The sequence below is a fragment of the Chlorocebus sabaeus genome, chromosome X, assembly GCF_047675955.1.
Source record: "Chlorocebus sabaeus isolate Y175 chromosome X, mChlSab1.0.hap1, whole genome shotgun sequence".
Taxonomy (NCBI): domain Eukaryota; kingdom Metazoa; phylum Chordata; class Mammalia; order Primates; family Cercopithecidae; genus Chlorocebus; species Chlorocebus sabaeus.
This window is the reverse complement of record NC_132933.1, coordinates 121,303,711-121,325,306: the sequence shown is the minus strand read 5'-3', so window position 1 is coordinate 121,325,306 and position 21,596 is coordinate 121,303,711. Positions and strand designations below refer to the sequence as shown.

General features: G+C 38.9%; 1 protein-coding gene across 3 annotated transcripts in view; it reads right to left on the bottom strand.

Moving 5' to 3' along the window:
- DMD (dystrophin) overlaps positions 1–21,596 on the bottom strand; it is a 2,258,239-nt gene that overhangs the window by 392,858 nt on the left and 1,843,785 nt on the right. For 2 of the 3 annotated variants that reach the window (XM_037986581.2, XM_073013821.1), the window contains exon 56: positions 1,816–1,988. In XM_037986581.2, the coding sequence (XP_037842509.2) occupies positions 1,816–1,988 (173 nt within the window). Of the gene's footprint in view, positions 1–1,815; positions 1,989–2,741; positions 2,809–21,596 lie in introns of those variants that run through there. The other variant, XM_073013822.1, reaches the window with a different exon arrangement.

The following is a 21,596-nucleotide window of genomic DNA, read 5'->3' as shown; positions in this document are numbered from 1 at the left end:
CATCCTTTCAATTTGTATGCATTTCTTTGTAGAAGTTTCCTTCTTTCTTTATATGCTATGGTATCGCATGGTGGTTAAAAGTTCAGACTCTGAAGTCAGAATCCCTGGTTTCTTTTTTTTCTTTTCTTTTTCTTTTCTTTTTTTTTTTTTTTGAGACAGAGTCTCACTCTGTCTCCCAGGCTGGAGTGAAGTGGTGCGATCCCGGCTCACTGCAACCTCCGCCTCCCAGGTTCAAGTGATTCTCCTGCCTCAGCCTCCCGAGTAGCTGGGACTACAGGTGCGTGCCACCATACCCAGCTAATTTTTGTATTTTTAGTAGAGACGGGGTTTCACCATGTTGGCCAGGATGGTCTTGATCTCTTGACCTCATGATCCACCCGCCTCAGCCTCCCAAAATGCTGGGATTACAGGCGTGAGCCACCACGCCCAGCCAGAGTGACTCATTCTAACATTCAATGACCTGGCCTCTTAGAGTTTCTAAACCACTTGATGGTTAGTTATATCCACCTGGCCCAGACTCCCTGTTTTCATCTTGTATCTTCCACTTGCTAAGTGACCCTAAGGAAGTTATTTAGCCTCTCTGTGCCTCACTTTCTTCAAATGTAAAAAGAATTTAACAATAAAATCTACCTCTTAGGGTTGCTGAGAGCATTAAACCAGTCAATGAATGGAAAGTGCTTATGGCGTTGCGTGGTATGTAGGTACATCATGTAAACGTTAGTTGCCACCATTATTTCATACTTGATGCAGACATTTACAATAGTGCTTCTGAATTAATAAAAATTCAGATTTTCCTCCTTATAGAAGTATATATGTTAAAATTTTGGACAAGTTAGAAGAACTATAAAGAAGAAAAAAAAACTCCCTTCTGTAATCTTTCTATCTAGAGGTAGTAACTACTCCCACCCTTTAGTGCATACTCCCATAACTATTATTAAGTCCATTTGGTCATCTTCTACCTCCCTTCACTATCACTTTTTCTCTAGCCATAGAAGAAAGCACAAAATAGTTTTAATAAAGAGAAATGAATTAAGAAAGGCAACTGCTTAGAAAGCAGGAAGACTGGCTTTCATTCCCCGCCCTTGCTGGATCATTTAAGTTACACTGGGCATTTTACTATCTCTATCCTTTTGTTCCTCCACGGAACTACTGCAAAACTGGTATAACAAGAACTTCCCTCTGCCCCTTTTACAAAGATGCTATGATGCATCCATTAACTAACTTCTCAAAAGAAAGCTGGCACATAGAAGGGGGCAAAATATGAAGTATGTGAGTATAGTACAACTAAAAGCTTAGTTTACAGAGGAGGTGTTTTAACAAAATCTGAGAGGAAGCAAAAGACAGGAAGTTGCTATAGTCTCTCTTTAACTGTAGGAGCTATCTCCTCTAAACTGTTAATTATAATGTGTTACAGTTTTTAAAGACTGTCCTCTGGTATGCATTTAGACTAATGCCAAAAATAATTCCATAATATCCGTTAATTTGTTATCGCTTTTTGTATAACCCTGTGATATGCCAAAAGAGAAATTTATGAAATTAGAATAGCTGCACCTCCTCATTTGAATTCACTCTAATGTCTTAATATCCATGTCGCCTATGGTTATAAAACATCACCATTTTAATCTAATCTGAATCCTCAAGTGTCATCTCCATACCAAGCAAATAAATGATTCATTTATTCAAAATAAAATGAATCATTCTGAAATTGGATGATTTACATAGACATATGAGATACTAGTTACTTGTGCTAAGACAACGAGGACAATTTTGCCATTTTAATTCATTTTGGCCTTTTTGCTCCAGATCTTTTCCTACCTAATGTTGAGAGACTTTTTCCGAAGTTCACTCCACTTGAAGTTCATGTTATCCAAACGTCTTTGTAACAGGACTGCATCATCAGAACCTTCTATGGATCTCAGGACTTTTTGGCTATTTTCATCCAGGTTGTGATAAACATCTGTGTGAGCTTCAATTTCACCTTGGAGGTCCTACAGGACAGCAGGAAGAAGAATATGTGCAGAATTACCAAACAAAGGAAGCAAGTGATGAATGTGAATTTGGAGAATTGCAAAAATTAAACAATTATTAGTTCAAAAGACACTTCAGTCAGGTTAACTAACAAGAAGATACATCTTAAATTCCTTTTCTTGGCGTATTGCCTTCACCTGTTATTATGTAGATTTAAAATGGGCATCTTATTAGGTGTAATAAATTTACTCCTTGCCATTATGAGTTGGAAAGTAACATATTTATAACTTCATAAAGTTCACTAGTTATATCTTCTAGTCTATGAACAAAATGTATTATTTTATGGAAGTGATAGGAAATAAAATTCTATGATAAAGTATACCCCAGTGCCAATAATTTCATTACTATATGGATCAAGTCATATTTTCTATTCACGTAGTAGTCTGTAGAGTTAACTCTGACCATAAAAGCGTGGAGAGACTAATAAACAAGATTGTACTTGGTCCACAGCACCAGCACATTCCTGGGAGTCTGTCATGGGGGAGAGAATCTTCTTGACAACACACATTAAGTTCACCTTGGTATTATAGCATCATACATATAGTACAGCATCATACATTTATTAGTTATGATTTCCCATTTAATACATATTTTTAGGCTTGACAGGTGGAAAGTACATAGGACCTTGGTAAGAGTTATGATAAGAGGTTATGCATTCAACCTCATTTGTATATACACAGATCAAGAAAATTATTATAGTAGAAGAATCTGACCTTTACATGGTATGTCTTCCTGTGTAACATTTTCAGCTTGAACCGAGGACTACAGCACTGATCCTGTTGCATAGCAATCCTGAGAAAACCCAGAAACTGAAAGAGCCCTGCTTTAAAATGCCAACTTTGCTTACATTCTGTTGACAGAATGAATTTTGGAGCACAGGCCTCACCAGTCAATAATAATAAACGGCCACTTTGTACTCTGCACTAAACAGTAGCCGGGCGTGTGGATGTGGGAGGAACCTCAAAGAGAGGAGGCCTGGAATATGCAACTGACAGTTTATATTAAACAGCCAACTTTTCTTATCATTTTGCCATTACAAGCCAGAGACATTATAAATTCATTTTATATATGTGTTTCCCTCCTTGTTCCCAGCAGAACAGTCAAAGCCAAGGGAACATTCCTTTGAGAGCTGCTGGGTACCAGCATTCCTTTCTGCCTACACAATGAATGGAGGCTTTGTACATTATCTGACTTGCTCTTAGAGATTTGTATGCTTCTGTTCAACAAGTTTAAAAATTCACTCTGAAGCTCCAAACAATTGGATTGATCTGTGTAACTAGAAAAGTTTCCCCCCTCCCCTCAAATTGAATTAAATTACTCTGCTAAAGTAAGGGAGAAAGTGGCAGAAATAACATGTTAGAAATTCTGAAGAACTGGCTCATGTTTTCAGCCACAGCCTCTTAAGATGCAGAATTCTGAATTTTAGACAAGTAAGGTAGACAGACAATGAATGTCTGTTGTCACTATTTTTGGCAGCTAAAGCATCACTGATGGACTCTAAAGAGAGTTGTGTCCCATTCTCTTTGACTGGGAGACAGAAAGGGGAATATGGATAGAACCACATCAGAAGTTGAAAGAAGGGAAATACTGAAACAGACTGAGTAGTATCTCTGTCCCATCAAAACCAGGTTTGTACTGGAAGGATATAGCCTGATTTGAAACTAGTTTATATGGTAGAAGGTTAGTATTGGGATGCTTGCAGAATGAAGTTTGGTCAAATAGATAGCCATTTTATGTTTTTCTTTCTTTTTTCCTTTTGCCTACATAGAATAACACACCTGCCTAATTTGCACTTCTTCAGCAAAAGAGAAAACTGAGTGAATTTATCTAAGTACTTCAGAAGAAAAAGCCAACCAGATCTAAGTTCCAGAAAATTCCTTCACTTGTCTTTTACTTTTCTTGTTCTGTTGTATTTGATTTGTACAACACTTTCCTTTTTGTATGCACTTAGGGGATTAAAGACAAACTTTTAGTTGTTCAACAAAATAAAGTATTTTCATTAGTAGCATCAGTTTTCCATGTTTACTATATTAATATACATATGAAAGATAGTACATTTGAATTTTTATATCCTACATTGATAGCAGAGACCCAGGCTCAATCACGAGCTCCTTAAGGTTATGTATACCATGAAGTCACCAACACTTTCTTTGTCTTCTTAAGCATAAATAGAATGTTGATTCACGAATTTGCTAATTTTCATCTTTGCCATGTGTCTTATACTGCGTATAGACATCTTTGTTGTATTATCAACAAATAAATGAATACAAAGTTGATAAACAAGTAGTTATTGAGGACTGATTTACTGTCTAGTTTTAGCACTTTGGGAAATGTAAGAGGTGTACAAACCATAGCTCTGTCTTTAATTTTCCTAAAACCTAGTGCGCACTTTTGTTTAATTTGTTTATATTACCAACTAAATATTGATGGGAATTCCTGCTAAGTCTTCATAGATAGGGGGATAAAGACTCCTTCCTTTAGAAATGCAGAAATGGCTAAAGTTGTCTTAGCATTGGCAAGAAGATAAGTCTTCTGTCAGTACTCGTTTTCTAGGTCATGATGGTGGTATAGAGCTATAAATGACACGTGTACAGTAAAGGGCTTTACTGGTTACAAATCACGTACAAGTGTACCACCTTAGTCATTCTTCCCCTTGGCTCTGTGAAGTACATCACATTTTCTGCTTTGCAGATGAGAGCACTGTGACTTGGATGTTTAACTGACTTGCCTAAAAGTCACATAGCTGATAAGTGTTAGAACTCGGAAGTGGATCCAATTCTCTTGATTCTAGAAGATCTTGGGCTGTCACCACCAACCCATTTGCTGGAAGCATTGGACATAATATACAGTAGTCATTGAACCTGAACGAAGATACTACTTGCAAGAGGAAATAAGTGACTGTTGAGGGAAAAGCACCTTGAGAGACAGCAATCTTGAGTTTGATAAAATGTTTACCCACGTGGATTGATTTGTTCTCAATGAAAAATTGAATTCTGACTGCTCTTTTCACTTCTCATTTAGCATGGGGCATCCTGGACCACCTGTGAGCAAAAAATGTTCACACTGAAAAGGTCTCCTTTCTACAAATTTCCCTGCTACCAGAATAGAAATTCTGCCATCAGTAGTTCATCTCTTTGTCTACAAGAGCCATGTGGACCATACCACATGGAACCATACCAAGAAATGATTTGACGCATCAGCATAAATATAGCTCATCCATGTTCCTTTGGGATGGCAGGCTGGTAGGAAACCTGTCAAGCTACAGGATTCAGATAGGTTGCCCTAAAAGGAAGGTAAGTATTGGGGAAGAACCCAAGGCTCTCTTTCAAACACTGGCATGCTGTAGTGGAGATTTTTCAGTATCAATAAGGCAACATGAGTCATATATATAAAACTACCATAATGACATTTGTCTAAACTCATCATTTAAAGACTAAACCTCAGACTCAGGTAGCACAAAAAAGCAAAAGATTGATATGGAGAATCAAGTGGGGTTCTCAGAGGGTAGCCAATCTGGACAAAGGGTAATTTTCATGGAAATTTTTGGATAGTTTTATTTCATTTCTGACTTAAGTAGAAAAGATCATTCATTACTGCATTCACTGTATGCTCTCTAATTTTTTTCTTCTTTTTTGTGACTGTAGTCTTTAGGAAAAGCAATAACGAATAAACAAAGGGGAAAAGGTATTTGTTATGTAACAAAAACCATAGCAGCAGCAGCAGCAGCAGCAGCAAGAGCAACAACATACATGAAACTTACTATATACCAGGTGCTATCCAAAGTGCTGTATATACACGAGCTCATTTTCTCCTCTCAACAACCCTCCAGGGTAGGGGCTACTATTACCTTCATTTTCCATATAAGATAATGAAACTACTGTAAGGTTAACTAAAAATGCCCAAGGTCACACAACTAATAAATGCAGCAAGATTTAGAACCTAGTCAGTCAGACTTCAGGGACTGTGCTCTTAGCCACTAGGCTATACTACCTTTCAAGTTTAGTTGTTGGTGGTAGTTTTTCCTATTAATAATGCTACTACCTAAATTTTCACAAATCTAGGACTGCCATTAGAAAATAAAGGATAATGATTTCAGCACACGAAGAGCAATTTTATGGTCTTATTAATATAAAGACTATTAAACAGATTTGTAGCAGTGGACAGAGATGCATCCAATACAACAAGAGAAAACACAAAGTAGTTGAGAAAATGGATGCAAACGAATAAAAGAATGTGTGTCCCAGAAGAGAAATATTTGGTCTAAAGTTCTGCACAATTATAGAGCAAATTTCAGCTGGGAGTACCAAAAAAGTTCAGTTACGAGACAAGCAATATGTTCATAGTACAGCAGTTTTAGGAGTAGGGGAGATCCTGTTTTCTGAAGGGTTTTTACAGATTCCACACTTCCTTCTTATCTGAGTCTCATCTACTCCTGCTGTGAATCTCCTTTCTCAGCTTCCAGAGAAAACTCATGGCAAACTGCAGTTAAACAGACATAGGTTTGACTCTTCTCTTCTCTCCCTTATTAGCCACATAATGATGAAAACTCTTTAATTACTTTGGTTTCACTAAACATGAAATAATAATACGTATCTGCTAAATTTTTTGAATATTACATGGAATAATTTTTGTAAAATGATTTGAATAGTGTCCAGAACACAAGAGGTCTTTAATAAATAATAGCAAATGCAGGGCTTACTATTACAAGATAATCCATGTGGAAATCAGATGATAGAAATAGATTTCATGAAGTTACGGGACTTGGCTTGAACCTTGAGGGATGTATATGATTGAGAAAGGGGAAAAAAAGAAAATATTCCAGGTAAAAAGAATAGCATGGGAATGGAGTAAAGGTGAAATGAATTTGGTTTATGAGCAGGGACAATGAATTGCACAACCTGATTGGAATGGACAATGAGTGTTGAGAGAAATAGGTAGAATGCAGCCCAACTGCATAAACCAAGTAGAATAAAGTCTTCCTTTAGGAAGCCACTGAGAATAAAACTTTATAAAGAAAAGAACAAAGATAAGATTATTGAATATTAAATTTGCACTATTTCATTCAACAAGAAGAATGATCCATGGTGTTCACAAGTAATAATACAACTGGGGAAGAATAGGAAAAGTTATGGATGTTTTACTAGAAGAAAAATAAAGGAGGGATATATCAAGAATTAGTGCTGTATCCTTCTTTTTATTATTAACCATTTTATTAACCATTAAACAAATGGTTGTGATACCACTCTAGAACATCATGAATAATCATATCCACATATTTCCTTTCCCACGTAAATGGAATTATTGGTCTCTAAAATAGGACTCAGCAAATGAAAACTTACCTATTTTAATATAGCTGAGAAGTAAGGAAACAAACACAATGGCGTAGAAACAATAATAATAAGTGACCAAATCTCCTTGAAAATTTTATTATAGACAGATTATCTCTAAGTTCTTCTGAAAGCAGTTAGTATATGAATCATTATAAGGCCATTAGTTCCTCCTTGCTGATAATTTTTACCTAATTTAAATTAGCTTGATGGGGAAGAAGTGGTCTGATTTCTAAGAACTTAGAAGGTCAGGAACATACAATTCGAAATAGGAAAGAAATTATCCTAAGTGGCTAAATTGAGAGTCGGAAGAAGTGACACCTTACAAAGAACCAGAAAGGTGTAAAAGGAACCACGGCATGCATAACTGACCAGGGTCACACAGTGTGGAAACTAACAGCTCTCGATGCATTAGTAGCCCTTGAAGGCATCACCTAGTTTTATAGTGAAGCAAAATAGTTAATGCTCATGATGATGATGCTGAGTTAGCCAGAGAAAGCAGATTTACATTCAATAAAATCTGTTTAAGAAGAAAGCAGTGGGGGGGCGGAGCAAGATGGCCGAATAGAAACAGCTCCAGTCTCCAACTCCCAGCGCGAGCGACACAGAAGACCGGTGATTTCTGCATTTTCAACTGAGGTACTGGGTTCATCTCACTGGGGAGTGCCAGACGATCGGTGCTGGTCAGCTGCTGCAGCCCGACCAGCGAGAGCTGAAGCAGGGCGAGGCATTGCCTCACCTGGAAAGCGCAAGGGGGAAGGGAATCCCTTTTCCTAGCCAGGGGAACTGAGACACACAACACCTGGAAAATCGGGTAACTCCCACCCCAATACTGCGCTTTAAGCAAACAGGCACACCAGGAGATCATATCCCACACCTGGCCGGGAGGGTCCCACACCCACGGAGCCTCCCTCATTGCTAGCACAGCAGTCTGTGATCTACCGGCAAGGCAGCAGCGAGGCTGGGGGAGGGGCGCCCGCCATTGCTGAGGCTTAAGTAGGTAAACAAAGCTGCTGGGAAGCTCGAACTGGGTGGAGCTCACAGCAGCTCAAGGAAACCTGCCTGTCTCTGTAGACTCCACCTCTGGGGACAGGGCACAGTAAACAATAACAACAGAAAGCTCTGCAGACGCAAACGACTCTGTCTGACAGCTTTGAAGAGAGCAGTGGATCTCCCAACACGGAGGTTGAGATCTGAGAAGGGACAGACTCCCTGCTCAAGTGGGTCCCTGACCCCTGAGTAGCCTAACTGGGAGACATCCCCCACTAGGGGCAGTCTGACACCCCACACCTCACAGGGTGGAGTACACCCCTGAGAGGAAGCTTCCAAAGCAAGAATCAGACAGGTACACTCGCTGTTCAGAAATATTCTATCTTCTGCAACCTCTGCTGCTGATACCCAAGCAAACAGGGTCTGGAGTGGACCTCAAGCAATCTCCAACAGACCTACAGCTGAGGGTCCTGACTGTTAGAAGGAAAACTATTAAACAGGAAGGACACCTACACCAAAACCCCATCAGTACATCACCATCATCAAAGACCAGAGGCAGATAAAACCACAAAGATGGGGAAAAAGCAGGGCAGAAAAGCTGGTAATTCAAAAAATAAGAGCGCATCTCCCCCGGCAAAGGAGTGCAGCTCATCGCCAGCAACGGATCAAAGCTGGACGGAGAATGACTTCGACGAGATGAGAGAAGAAGGCTTCAGTCCATCAAATTTCTCAGAGCTAAAGGAGGAATTACGTACCCAGTGCAAAGAAACTAAAAATCTTGAAAAAAAAGTGGAAGAATTGATGGCTAGAGTAATTAATGCAGAGAAGGTCATAAACGAAATGAAAGAGACGAAAACCATGACACGAGAAATACGTGACAAATGCACAAGCTTCAGTAACCGACTCGATCAACTGGAAGAAAGAATGTCAGCGATTGAGGATCAAATGAATGAAATGAAGCGAGAAGAGAAACCAAAAGAAAAAAGAAGAAAAAGAAATGAAGAAAGCCTGCAAGAAGTATGGGATTATGTAAAAAGACCAAATCTACGTCTGATTGGGGTGCCTGAAAGTGAGGGGGAAAATGGAACCAAGTTGGAAAACACTCTTCAGGATATCATCCAGGAGAACTTCCCCAACCTAGTAGGGCAGGCCAACATTCAAATCCAGGAAATACAGAGAACGCCACAAAGATACTCCTCGAGAAGAGCAACTCCAAGACACATAATTGCCAGATTCACCAAAGTTGAAATGAAGGAAAAAATCTTAAGGGCAGCCAGAGAGAAAGGTCGGGTTACCCACAAAGGGAAGCCCATCAGACTAACAGCAGATCTCTCGGCAGAAACTCTTCAAGCCAGAAGAGAGTGGGGGCCAATATTCAACATTCTTAAAGAAAAGAATTTTAAACCCAGAATTTTATATCCAGCCAAACTAAGTTTCATAAGTGAAGGAGAAATAAAATCCTTTACAGATAAGCAAATGCTTAGAGATTTTGTCACCACTAGGCCTGCCTTACAAGAGACCCTGAAGGAAGCACTAAACATGGAAAGGAACAACCGGTACCAGCCATTGCAAAAACATGCCAAAATGTAAAGACCATCAAGGCTAGGAAGAAACTGCATCAACTAACGAGCAAAATAACCAGTTAATATCATAATGGCAGGATCAAGTTCACACATAACAATCTTAACCTTAAATGTAAATGGACTAAATGCTCCAATTAAAAGACACAGACTGGCAAACTGGATAAAGAGTCAAGACCCATCAGTCTGCTGTATTCAGGAGACCCATCTCACACGCAGAGACATACATAGGCTCAAAATCAAGGGATGGAGGAAGATTTACCAAGCAAATGGAGAACACAAAAAAGCGGGGGTTGCAATACTAGTCTCTGATAAAACAGACTTTAAACCATCAAAGATCAAAAGAGACAAAGAAGGCCATTACATAATGGTAAAGGGATCAATTCAACAGGAAGAGCTAACTATCCTAAATATATATGCACCCAATACAGGAGCACCCAGATTCATAAAGCAAGTCCTTAGAGACTTACAAAGAGACTTAGACTCCCATACAATAATAATGGGAGACTTCAACACTCCACTGTCAACATTAGACAGATCAACGAGACAGAAAGTTAACAAGGATATCCAGGAATTGAACTCATCTCTGCAGCAAGCAGACCTAATAGACATCTATAGAACTCTCCACCCCAAATCAACAGAATATACATTCTTCTCAGCACCACATCGTACTTACTCCAAAATTGACCACGTAATTGGAAGTAAAGCACTCCTCAGCAAATGTACAAGAACAGAAATTATAACAAACTGTCTCTCAGACCACAGTGCAATCAAACTAGAACTCAGGACTAAGAAACTCAATCAGAACCGCTCAACTACATGGAAACTGAACAACCTGCTTCTGAATGACTACTGGGTACATAACGAAATGAAGGCAGAAATAAAGATGTTCTTTGAAACCAATGAGAACAAAGATACAACATACCAGAATCTCTGGGACACATTTAAAGCAGTGTGTAGAGGGAAATTTATAGCACTAAATGCCCACAAGAGAAAGCAGGAAAGATCTAAAATTGACGCTCTAACATCACAATTAAAAGAACTAGAGAAGCAAGAGCAAACACATTCGAAAGCTAGCAGAAGGCAAGAAATAACTAAGATCAGAGCAGAACTGAAGGAGATAGAGACACAAAATCCCTCCAAAAAATCAATGAATCCAGGAGTTGGTTTTTTGAAAAGATCAACAAAATTGACAGACCACTAGCAAGACTAATAAAGAAGAAAAGAGAGAAGAATCAAATAGACGCAATTAAAAATGATAAAGGGGATATCACCACCGACCCCACAGAAATACAAACTACCATCAGAGAATACTATAAACACCTCTACGCAAATAAACTGGAAAATCTAGAAGAAATGGATAATTTCCTGGACACTTACACTCTTCCAAGACTAAACCAGAAAGAAGTTGAATCCCTGAATAGACCAATAGCAGGCTCTGAAATTGAGGCAATAATTAATAGCCTACCAACCAAAAAAAGTCCAGGACCAGATGGATTCACAGCTGAATTCTACCAGAGGTACAAGGAGGAGTTGGTACCATTCCTTCTGAAACTATTCCAATCAATAGAAAAAGAGGGAATCCTCCCTAACTCATTTTATGAGGCCAACATCATCCTGATACCAAAGCCTGGCAGAGACACAACAAAAAAAGAGAATTTTAGACCAATATCCCTGATGAACATCGATGCAAAAATCCTCAATAAAATACTGGCAAACCGGATTCAGCAGCACATCAAAAAGCTTATCCACCATGATCAAGTGGGCTTCATCCCTGGGATGCAAGGCTGGTTCAACATTCGCAAATCAATAAACATAATCCAGCATATAAACAGAACCAAAGACAAGAACCACATCATTATCTCAATAGATGCAGAAAAGGCTTTTGACAAAATTCAACAGCCCTTCATGCTAAAAACGCTCAATAAATTCGGTATTGATGGAACGTACCTCAAAATAATAAGAGCTATTTATGACAAACCCACAGCCAATATCATACTGAACGGGCAAAAACTGGAAAAATTCCTTTTGAAAACTGGCACAAGACAGGGATGCCCTCTCTCACCACTCCTATTCAACATAGTGTTGGAAGTTCTGGCTAGGGCAATCAGGCAAGAGAAAGAAATCAAGGGGATTCAGTTAGGAAAAGAAGAAGTCAAATTGTCCGTTTGCAGATGACATGATTGTATATTTAGAAAACCCCATTGTCTCAGCCCAAAATCTCCTTAAGCTGATAAGCAACTTCAGCAAAGTCTCAGGATACAAAATTAATGTGCAAAAATCACAAGCATTCTTATACACCAGTAACAGACAAACAGAGAGCCAAATCAGGAATGAACTTCCATTCACAATTGCTTCAAAGAGAATAAAATACCTAGGAATCCAACTTACAAGGGATGTAAAGGATCTCTTCAAGGAGAACTACAAACCACTGCTCAGTGAAATAAAAAAGGACACAAACAAATGGAAGAACATACCATGCTCATGGATAGGAAGAATCAATATCGTGAAAATGGCCATACTGCCCAAGGTAATTTATAGATTCAATGCCATCCCCATCAAGCTACCAATGAGCTTCTTCACAGAATTGGAAAAAACTGCTTTAAAGTTCATATGGAACCAAAAAAGAGCCCGCATCTCCAAGACAATCCTAAGTCAAAAGAACAAAGCTGGAGGCATCACGCTACCTGACTTCAAACTATACTACAAGGCTACAGTAACCAAAACAGCATGGTACTGGTACCAAAACAGAGATATAGACCAATGGAACAGAACAGAGTCCTCAGAAATAATACCACACATCTACAGCCATCTGATCTTTGACAAACCTGAGAGAAACAAGAAATGGGGAAAGGATTCCCTATTTAATAAATGGTGCTGGGAAAATTGGCTAGCCATAAGTAGAAAGCTGAAACTGGATCCTTTCCTTACTCCTTATACGAAAATTAATTCAAGATGGATTCGAGACTTAAATGTTAGACCTAATACCATAAAAATCCTAGAGGAAAACCTAGGTAGTACCATTCAGGACATAGGCATGGGCAAAGACTTCATGTCTAAAACACCAAAAGCAACGGCAGCAAAAGCCAAAATTGACAAAGGGGATCTCATTAAACTAAAGAGCTTCTGCACAGCAAAAGAAACTACCATCAGAGTGAACAGGCAACCTACAGAATGGGAGAAAATTTTTGCAATCTACTCATCTGACAAAGAGCTAATATCCAGAACCTACAAAGAACTCAAACAAATTTACAAGAAAAAAACAAACAACCCCATCAAAAAGTGGGCAAAGGATATGAACAGACATTTCTCAAAAGAAGACATTCATACAGCCAACAGACACATGAAAAAATGCTCATCATCACTGGCCATCAGAGAAATGCAAATCAAAACCACAATGAGATACCATCTCACACCAGTTAGAATGGCGATCATTCAAAAGTCAGGAAACAACAGGTGCTGGAGAGGATATGGAGAAATAGGAACACTTTTACACTGTTGGTGGGATTGTAAACTAGTTCAACCATTATGGAAAACAGTATGGCGATTCCTCAAGGATCTAAAACTAGATGTACCATATGACCCAGCCATCCCATTACTGGGTATATACCCAAAGGATTATAAATTATGCTGCTATAAAGACACATGCACACGTATGTTTATTGCAGCACTATTCACAATAGCAAAGACTTGGAATCAACCCAAATGTCCATCAGTGACAGATTGGATTAAGAAAATGTGGCACATATACACCATGGAATACTATGCAGCCATAAAAAAGGATGAGTTTGTGTCCTTTGTAGGGACATGGATGCAGCTGGAAACCATCATTCTTAGCAAACTATCACAAGAACAGAAAACCAAACACCGCATGTTCTCACTCATAGGTGGGAACTGAACAATGAGATCACTTGGATTCGGGAAGGGGAACATCACACACCGGGGCCTATCATGGTGAGGGGGGAGGGGGGAGGGGGGAGGGATTGCATTGGGAGTTATACCTGATGTAAATGACGAGTTGATGGGTGCAGCACACCAACATGGCACAAGTATACATATGTAACAAACCTGCACGTTGTGCACATGTACCCTACAACTTAAAGTATAATAATAATAAATAAATTAAAAAAAAAAAAAAAGAAGAAAGCAGTGTATGTAAATGCTTCAAATGACCAAATGACTTTTATTTGATACAGTTGTTTTGAAAAGGTGTTGATGATTTAAATAAAAATAAAACAAAAACAATTATACAAAAGTAGAACTCCCTTAGACTGGTTACCCAAAATGACTCATTAAACATGAGCTCTAAACAGTAGAGCTTTTGGAGCACACTTGCATACACTCATACATACACACACACACACACAGAAACAGATACAGATATTCTATTATGAAGACATAAGAACACAAATTGAGAGTAAATCTTTAGAAACGTGTACAGCAACCTAAAAATAAAAAGTGTGGGCTTAAATGTTGTATGTCTGGTATTTGTAATTTTTAAAATAATTCATTTTTATTGCATGTTACAAAAGTATCAGTCTATTATGGATTGGGAATTAAAACACGCCAAAAAAAAAAAAAAAACCCCAAAAAACCCTGAAGTGATCTTTCCTAACAAATTTTTTTAGAAGAATCCATAGGAAGAAATTGGACCCACAGTCTTGGCCCTTATCAGGATTCTAATCTAACCACCGGAGGTTCCTAACTAGATGAGAAAATGCAGTTGGATACAGATTCACAAGAGGGCATGACCGTTTCTTTCCCTTCTTATTCTATATGTGGCCATGCAACACCTTTAAAAGTAGCAGAGTTGTCATCCCAAGAGAAACAAGAGTTAATTTGAGGACTGCTGTTTGGCTTGGAGCCTGGTTGCTCTAGGTAGATAAGGAGTATGTTTTCAGGTCCACTGCATTGCCTTGCATCTTAAACGAGCAGCTATGGATTTAGGAGTCCACAGGCTTTGCTTTAAAAATGGCTGTTATTAAAGTCCTCAGAGACTATTATCCTGCAGGGTTTGTTGTCTTTGCTTTCATATCTCATTCAAAAATTCTCACACTTAAGCACTACAACAGCAGAGAGAAGGGATATGCTCTCTTGCCTCAGTATATTCCCAGGGGCAAAGCTTTATTTCAAAATCTAATCTTTAAAAATGCCTGGCCTACGGTGGATTATCCCTGGAGGAAACTGAGCAAAATCCCATTTGTCAAAACGCCTTAAGCAATCCCGAACTCTGGTAATATGTGATGCTTTCTCTCCTCGTCTGACCCTCTGACTCCATTCTTAAAATTACTTTTTAAAACTGATGAGTTCATTTACGATATACTAGGTTGGAAGTAAGATGAGAGGTATCTTTCTCATCTATATCTTGTTTTTCCTAGTTTCTTTTCATCCAGTCACAATGCAAAAATTCGCTGCATATTTATTCATCACACAAACATGCATTAAGTACCTATTGTATGTCTATAAGTAGGGCCAATAATACCTTCCTTTTGAGGTTTTGGCAAAGATTAGATGAGATGATGTGAGTAGACCAACAAAGTACCTAACCCAACGCCTAACCTACTGTGAGGTTTCATCAATGTTGCATCCTTCTAGTCCCCCTCTCACTTTCTGCCATGACACCAATCCTGCTAGCAGAGAAGACATGAAGCTGTTCAAAAGAAAATGAATACCTACTGCATGAAGATGGGAGCCAGAGCTATAGGCAGGAGCTAAGAGGTAGTTCTCAGGAAGTTCAGGTTCAAAGGGTACAGTGCAGCCAATGAGAGCTTAGAATGCAGCCTGGAGGTTACATCTGATTCTATAAGGATAATATTCTACTGTAGCTTCTTGTGTAAAGGTGTAACATTGTGAAAATAGTATTTGGTAATGATTATTGGGAGGATGGTGTTCAGGGTAAATGTAGCAAGGTCAGAGTGAAGGCAGGAAGTCTAGTGGACAGGCAGTCCCAGACATTCAGGAACCAAAATAGCAGTGGCTCCAGAATCAGAGAGAAAGTAAAGAAGAGGGATGCTATCATCATTGAGTGCTCATAAGTTATAAAAATAGCTGCATGTGTGATTTAATTTCATCCTTCTCTTGTCCTACCTTTGGAAGGTAGAATTCAGGAAAGTGATAACTATTCACAAGTACATTTTAAAGATAGAAATGTTATTTAAAGTTCTATTTCTCAAGGAGTAAGAAAAAATTACATATGCTATGTTTCAAACACACACACACACACACACACACACACACACACACACACCCCTTGGGGCCAAATAAGTTAGAATGACAAAACCATTACACCAAATGACAAGGGCATTGACATCGAAGCTCCATATAGGCACAGGTGACTCCCACCTAAAATATACCCTATCAAGCATTCCTAAACTATATGGGAGTGAGTTCTAAAGGACACAATTTCTTGAGAAAAGGTGGGTAGAGTAACACTGCTTCAGATATTTTTAAAAAGGTAGAAGCCATTGACCCAGTGGAGAACTAATGTTGATGTTCATTTGGCTCTGCACATAAAGTTTGAAAAAGAATGGCATGCCTGTTAATTCCGGTGTTGAAAGAGAAAACAAGTCTTAAGACAGGTTGAGTTTTCTTTTTTAATACTATATCTAAAATCCATATAAAATACTGTGTTGCAATATTATTTCTGATATTGCTATACAGCTTCAGTACTCATAATTGGGTGAGCATTTCCTGCATGAGACATCTTTCAGATCACTGCTAACAGTAATCTTGAAAGACCTTAACATGCAAACTCTAGATTGTACATTTAAGTCATAGAGACAACCACATATGAAAAGTCTACAATGTGGAAGGTACTTTTGGTTTTATATTATATTTTATGTGCAGGAATCAGTCTGTTCGAAGAAAACTACCCTTATCTGAGAAAGACCAGATGGGTCTTTCCAACTCTGAGACATATTTATTATTGCAGAGCCATGATGAGGGGTGGAGGTAGGGTAGGGGGATGAAACAGGGCAGGAGCTAATACTTATAGCCCTTATAAATCCTTTACACCAACTCTATGAAATAGGCCTTCTTTATCCCCTATTGAGGAAACCATGATTTTGAGAGGTAAAGCAACTTATACAAATCATAGAGTTGCTGTTATGTGGCAGAAGCAGGGTTAGAGCAAAGATCTTCCTGAAACTGGGTTCTTTTTATTCTCTTCCCTCCAAGCTCCAATGTCTTCCCCATCCATTAAATACAAATCAAGTGACTTCTGACTTGGGCTACATGCATCACAGCAACATAATTATTATAACTTATTAAGGCATCTGTGAGATATTTAGTTTCAGAGCACTGTGATGCTCTGATAGGAATGGTCAGCAACTGAATTATTTTCCAATTAGGTATTGTTTTTAAAAATTGATCCTTAGTCAACTCAGAACTAATATCATTGATGATTTTGAATGGTTCTAAATGAACATAATACATTCCTATTCTTCAGACAGGTAACTCTCTTCCCATGGGCCAATACATATTTGGTTATATTAATCTGTGCAATTTGTCTATATTATATAGAGAGTTAAAAGCTCGAAAAGTTCTTATTTCTGGAATCTCTTTGTCACGAAGCTATTTTTTGTCCTCTAGAGAATCACTGTGGTTCAAGGTTGTATATTAGAAAAAAGCAATTAGTTGATGTCGTCTCATCTTATCCCAATAGCAATATTTAAGAAGAAGGCAAGAGCATATGGCAAAGTGCCATAATTATTTTTGATCATACACTAGAAATTACAACAGCCATGTAGCTAATTTCCTCTGGCTTGTTTTAATTATTAGGGTTGTAAATGCAAACAACTTCATTTCATCCCCCACTTTCCCCCCAAAAAACCTCATAATACTCCCACACAACCACAAAACAACCCTACACTGATGTAATTGTTTAGAATAGGTTAATGATCTGAAAATCTAAGACATTTCTATTTTTTTCATTTTAAATAGCAGGACAATTTCCAAAATAATCACAGATACTCATCAGACACAACTGTATTCATTTGTGGGTACTCTTTAGCCTCCAGCATAGAGATATTAACCTTAAAACTATTTCTAGGCATTCATAAGTTTTGAGTGTTAAAGAAGGTTCTAGTACCATGATGTTAACTAAAGTCCTGCTGATATAATTGGATCTGATTCCCTGGTGATCTTTGGTGAGTTAATTTCTGTCTACTACCAAGTAGAGCAAATTCTTTCTTCTGCAGAGTGTAACTTGTGTGTATGTGCCTCGACAGTTCTTTCATCCTATTTTGCTTTTCTTCTCTTATACAATAGGGTGAATGGTGATGTGGAGAAAACAAAGTTATTCTTTTGTTAATGTATGAGGAAAAGGAGGAAGACAGGGGATATGCATATGAACACTGATGTAAAGGTAGGTAACATTTTGCCAAATTGCTGGGGGAAAATGTCATAAATGAAAAGTAGGCAAAATGCTAAGGGACATTTCCTCATTCTTAGAACCCATCCATGAGCTTTCCATTGTGATAAGGTTTGGCTTTGTGTCCCCACCCAAATCTCATCTAGAACTGTAATCCCCACACATCAAGGGGGGATCTGGTGGGAGGTGATTGGATCATGGGGGTGGTTTCCCCCATGCTGTTTTCCCATGTGATAGTGAGTGAGTTCTCATGAGATTTGATGGTTTTACAAGGGGCTCTTCCCATTCACTTGTTCTCTCTCTCTCTCCTGCTGCCTTGTGAAGAAGGTGCTTCCTTCCCCTTTGCCTTCCACCATGATTATAAGTTTCCTGAGGCCTCCCCAGCCATACGGAACTGTGAGTCAATTAAACCTCTTTTTCTTTAAATAAATTACCCCCGTCTCAGGGAAGTTCTTTATAGCAGTGTGAAAACGAACTAATATACATCGTGTATCTATTAATTCTTCCCAAAGCATTCGGTTCAGTTCAGAAGATCCTAGAGACCCTTAGACCATCTCACTGAAGCGGGTCCAGGGTATTTTTTGTGGCCTTTTGCCATGATGCAATGCTCTTTTCAACTGAGAACAAATACATTTGGAAAATCATCCCCAAAAGAGCAAGATTTGGGAAGGCTTAGGCCTTTCCATGCCCACATGACATGTTATGTAAGTCTTATGAAGAACTAGAACAGATAAAAGGATGACTTCACAGATTATTTTACATCATAAGAATTTTTACGTGAGAGCGACTTTTTGAGACGGTTTTGCTCTTGTCGCCCAGGCTGGAGTGCAATGGCGCGATCTCAGCTCACTGCAACCTCTGCCTGCCCCCTGGGTTCAAGGGATTCTCCTGCCTCAGCCTCCTGAGTAGCTGGGATTACAGGCACCTGCTAACCACACCCGGCCAATTTTTTTAATTTTTAGTAGAGACAAGGTTTCACCATGTTGGCCAGGCTGATCTCGAACTCCTGACCTTATGTGATCCACCTGCCTCGGCCTCCCAAAGTGCTAGGATTATAGGCGTGAGCCACTGTACCCGGCCTATATTTTAATATTGATTAAAGAACAGGGGAAATCTGCCTCATAACACCCTGAGTAAGAAATGAGAAATTGTAGCTGCATATCATCATTGTTGCTGACCCTGAGTATAAACGAAGAAGTCTCATGGTGACCAAAACAGAGAATTGTTAACTAGGTCATGTTCATAGTGCTTTACCATGGACAAATGTTTTTGATCCACCCTTCTAAGGCAGTGGTAGAAAAGCTGTTGAAACGTTGTAAATCTCTGCTTGAGTTTGCAATACAGTTTTAAATTTAGCAGAAAAATATTCACCAACAGGAGAATGAGAAACCAATATGGATAATGCCTAATTATTAATGTTATCTTGAATAGAAAATAAACAGACTTGCTGAAACCTTCCTGCCTGGTTTTGTCAGAGTTCTCTTCCTTTTACACATTTGCTTTTTGATGTTTTCCTTTTGTGGGCTGGCAGAAAGATGGGGTCACTCTAAACGTTTACTAAAAATACTCTTAAAACTATAAGATGTAAATTTTTTATTTTAAAGAGCCCAAAGTCTTCTGAAAAAGTCTTAAGCAAATAAATGAACCAAAATAACATGTGATAATGTTAAACTGGAACACAGCCCTGTGGGAACAGAGAACAATTAGCCTTGACCCCCAAGATTTGCAGATGCCATCATACAAGCGATGATATTTGATCATGGTCTTGAGGGATGAGTAGCAGCTGGCCAGGGGAGAAGTGGGAGAGTGAAATTTAAAGCAGTGGGAAGAACATGAATAAAGCTGAAGATAAGATGAGATAAGAATACACATCAGAGCTAAGTAACTCTCGGGGGGAAGAGGGGAAGACCCATGGCAGGAAGAGAGACAAAGTGGTAAGATCAAAATTTCTGTCTCTCTCTCTATATATATATAGCTGCACAGGAAGGAGGGCCTGGATTGTGAAGGGGCTTGTATATCAAGCTAAGGATTTGGACTTTATCCTGTGAAGATGTCTAATCTGTTTAAGATTTTTTGGTAACATCATCTTGGTGGCAGTGAAAAGATACATTAGAGGCAAGAACACTAGAGCCAGGGGAAACAGTTAAAAGGATGTTATGACAGTCTGAGCAAAAGACGATGGAGATCTAAACTAAGGTAATAGACATAGGATGAGGAAAAGGGAGATATTTTCGAGAGATCATGAATACAACTTAGAGACTGACTGAATGCAAGGATAACATGTAGGGAGGCAAGTTGGGTTTCTGGCTTAGAGAAGAAGATGGGGGTGATAACACTACCTATTATTAAAGTGTTGAATTTCCAAGGATATATGAGCAGTTTAACCATAGGCTAAGACTTAGTGATAGGGTGTGGAAGAGAGAGTGGTGTTGACCTTTGTCGGGGGGTACATTTTATCCACTCATGTGCATGGTAGCCTGAAATAGGGGCAGTAAAGAAGGGTCCAGCAGGGAGTCAGTCTGTGTTCTCTTTCTTGCTCTCTCAGGAATCTGTGTTCTTTGTGTCATCCACACATGCCTGTGAGCGTGAACTTGCATCATGCATCAGTAGTTTCTTTAGTACAGTGGTTCTCAAACTTGAGTGAGCTTGAGAATCACCCGGAAGGCTTATTAAAACACAGGCTGCTGGGCTCCACTCTCAGAGATCATGATTCTGTATGTCTGGGGTAGAACTCAAGAATTTGCATTTCTTACAAGTTCCCAAGTGATGCTGATACTGCTAGTCCAGAGACCCCATTTTGAGAATGAAACACTGTTCTAGCATAACAGCCCTTAATCTTCCAAAGGTCATGAATGCCTTTATAGGAATGACGGCTCTTCTCCTCAGAATCCTGCAGAAATATTTATAAACACAAAATATGACCTATTATTTCATAGACTTCTGCTACTGTCACTTCCACCTCCACCTCCAAGAAACACAACGGATTAATGAAGACAACGTATTCTTCCAGCACCATTCTAAAGGAAAACCCCCAGGAAGAAGAATACATTGGAAAATGGCACCAAAATGTGATTTTACTTATTTCGGTGTCTTAGAATTACTCACAGTGAGCCTACATACAAAATGACCCAATTTGGGGAAGGAGACCTGTCAAAGGACAGATCTTGGGTGCAATGAGGAAATTCATTTCACTCTAAACACATTCAGGTAACCTGACCTTTTCCCATTTTAACCTGCCATTCACTTGGGAAATAACAAATAACAGAGAGGTGGGTGGGTAGCCATGGAGAAAAGGGTACA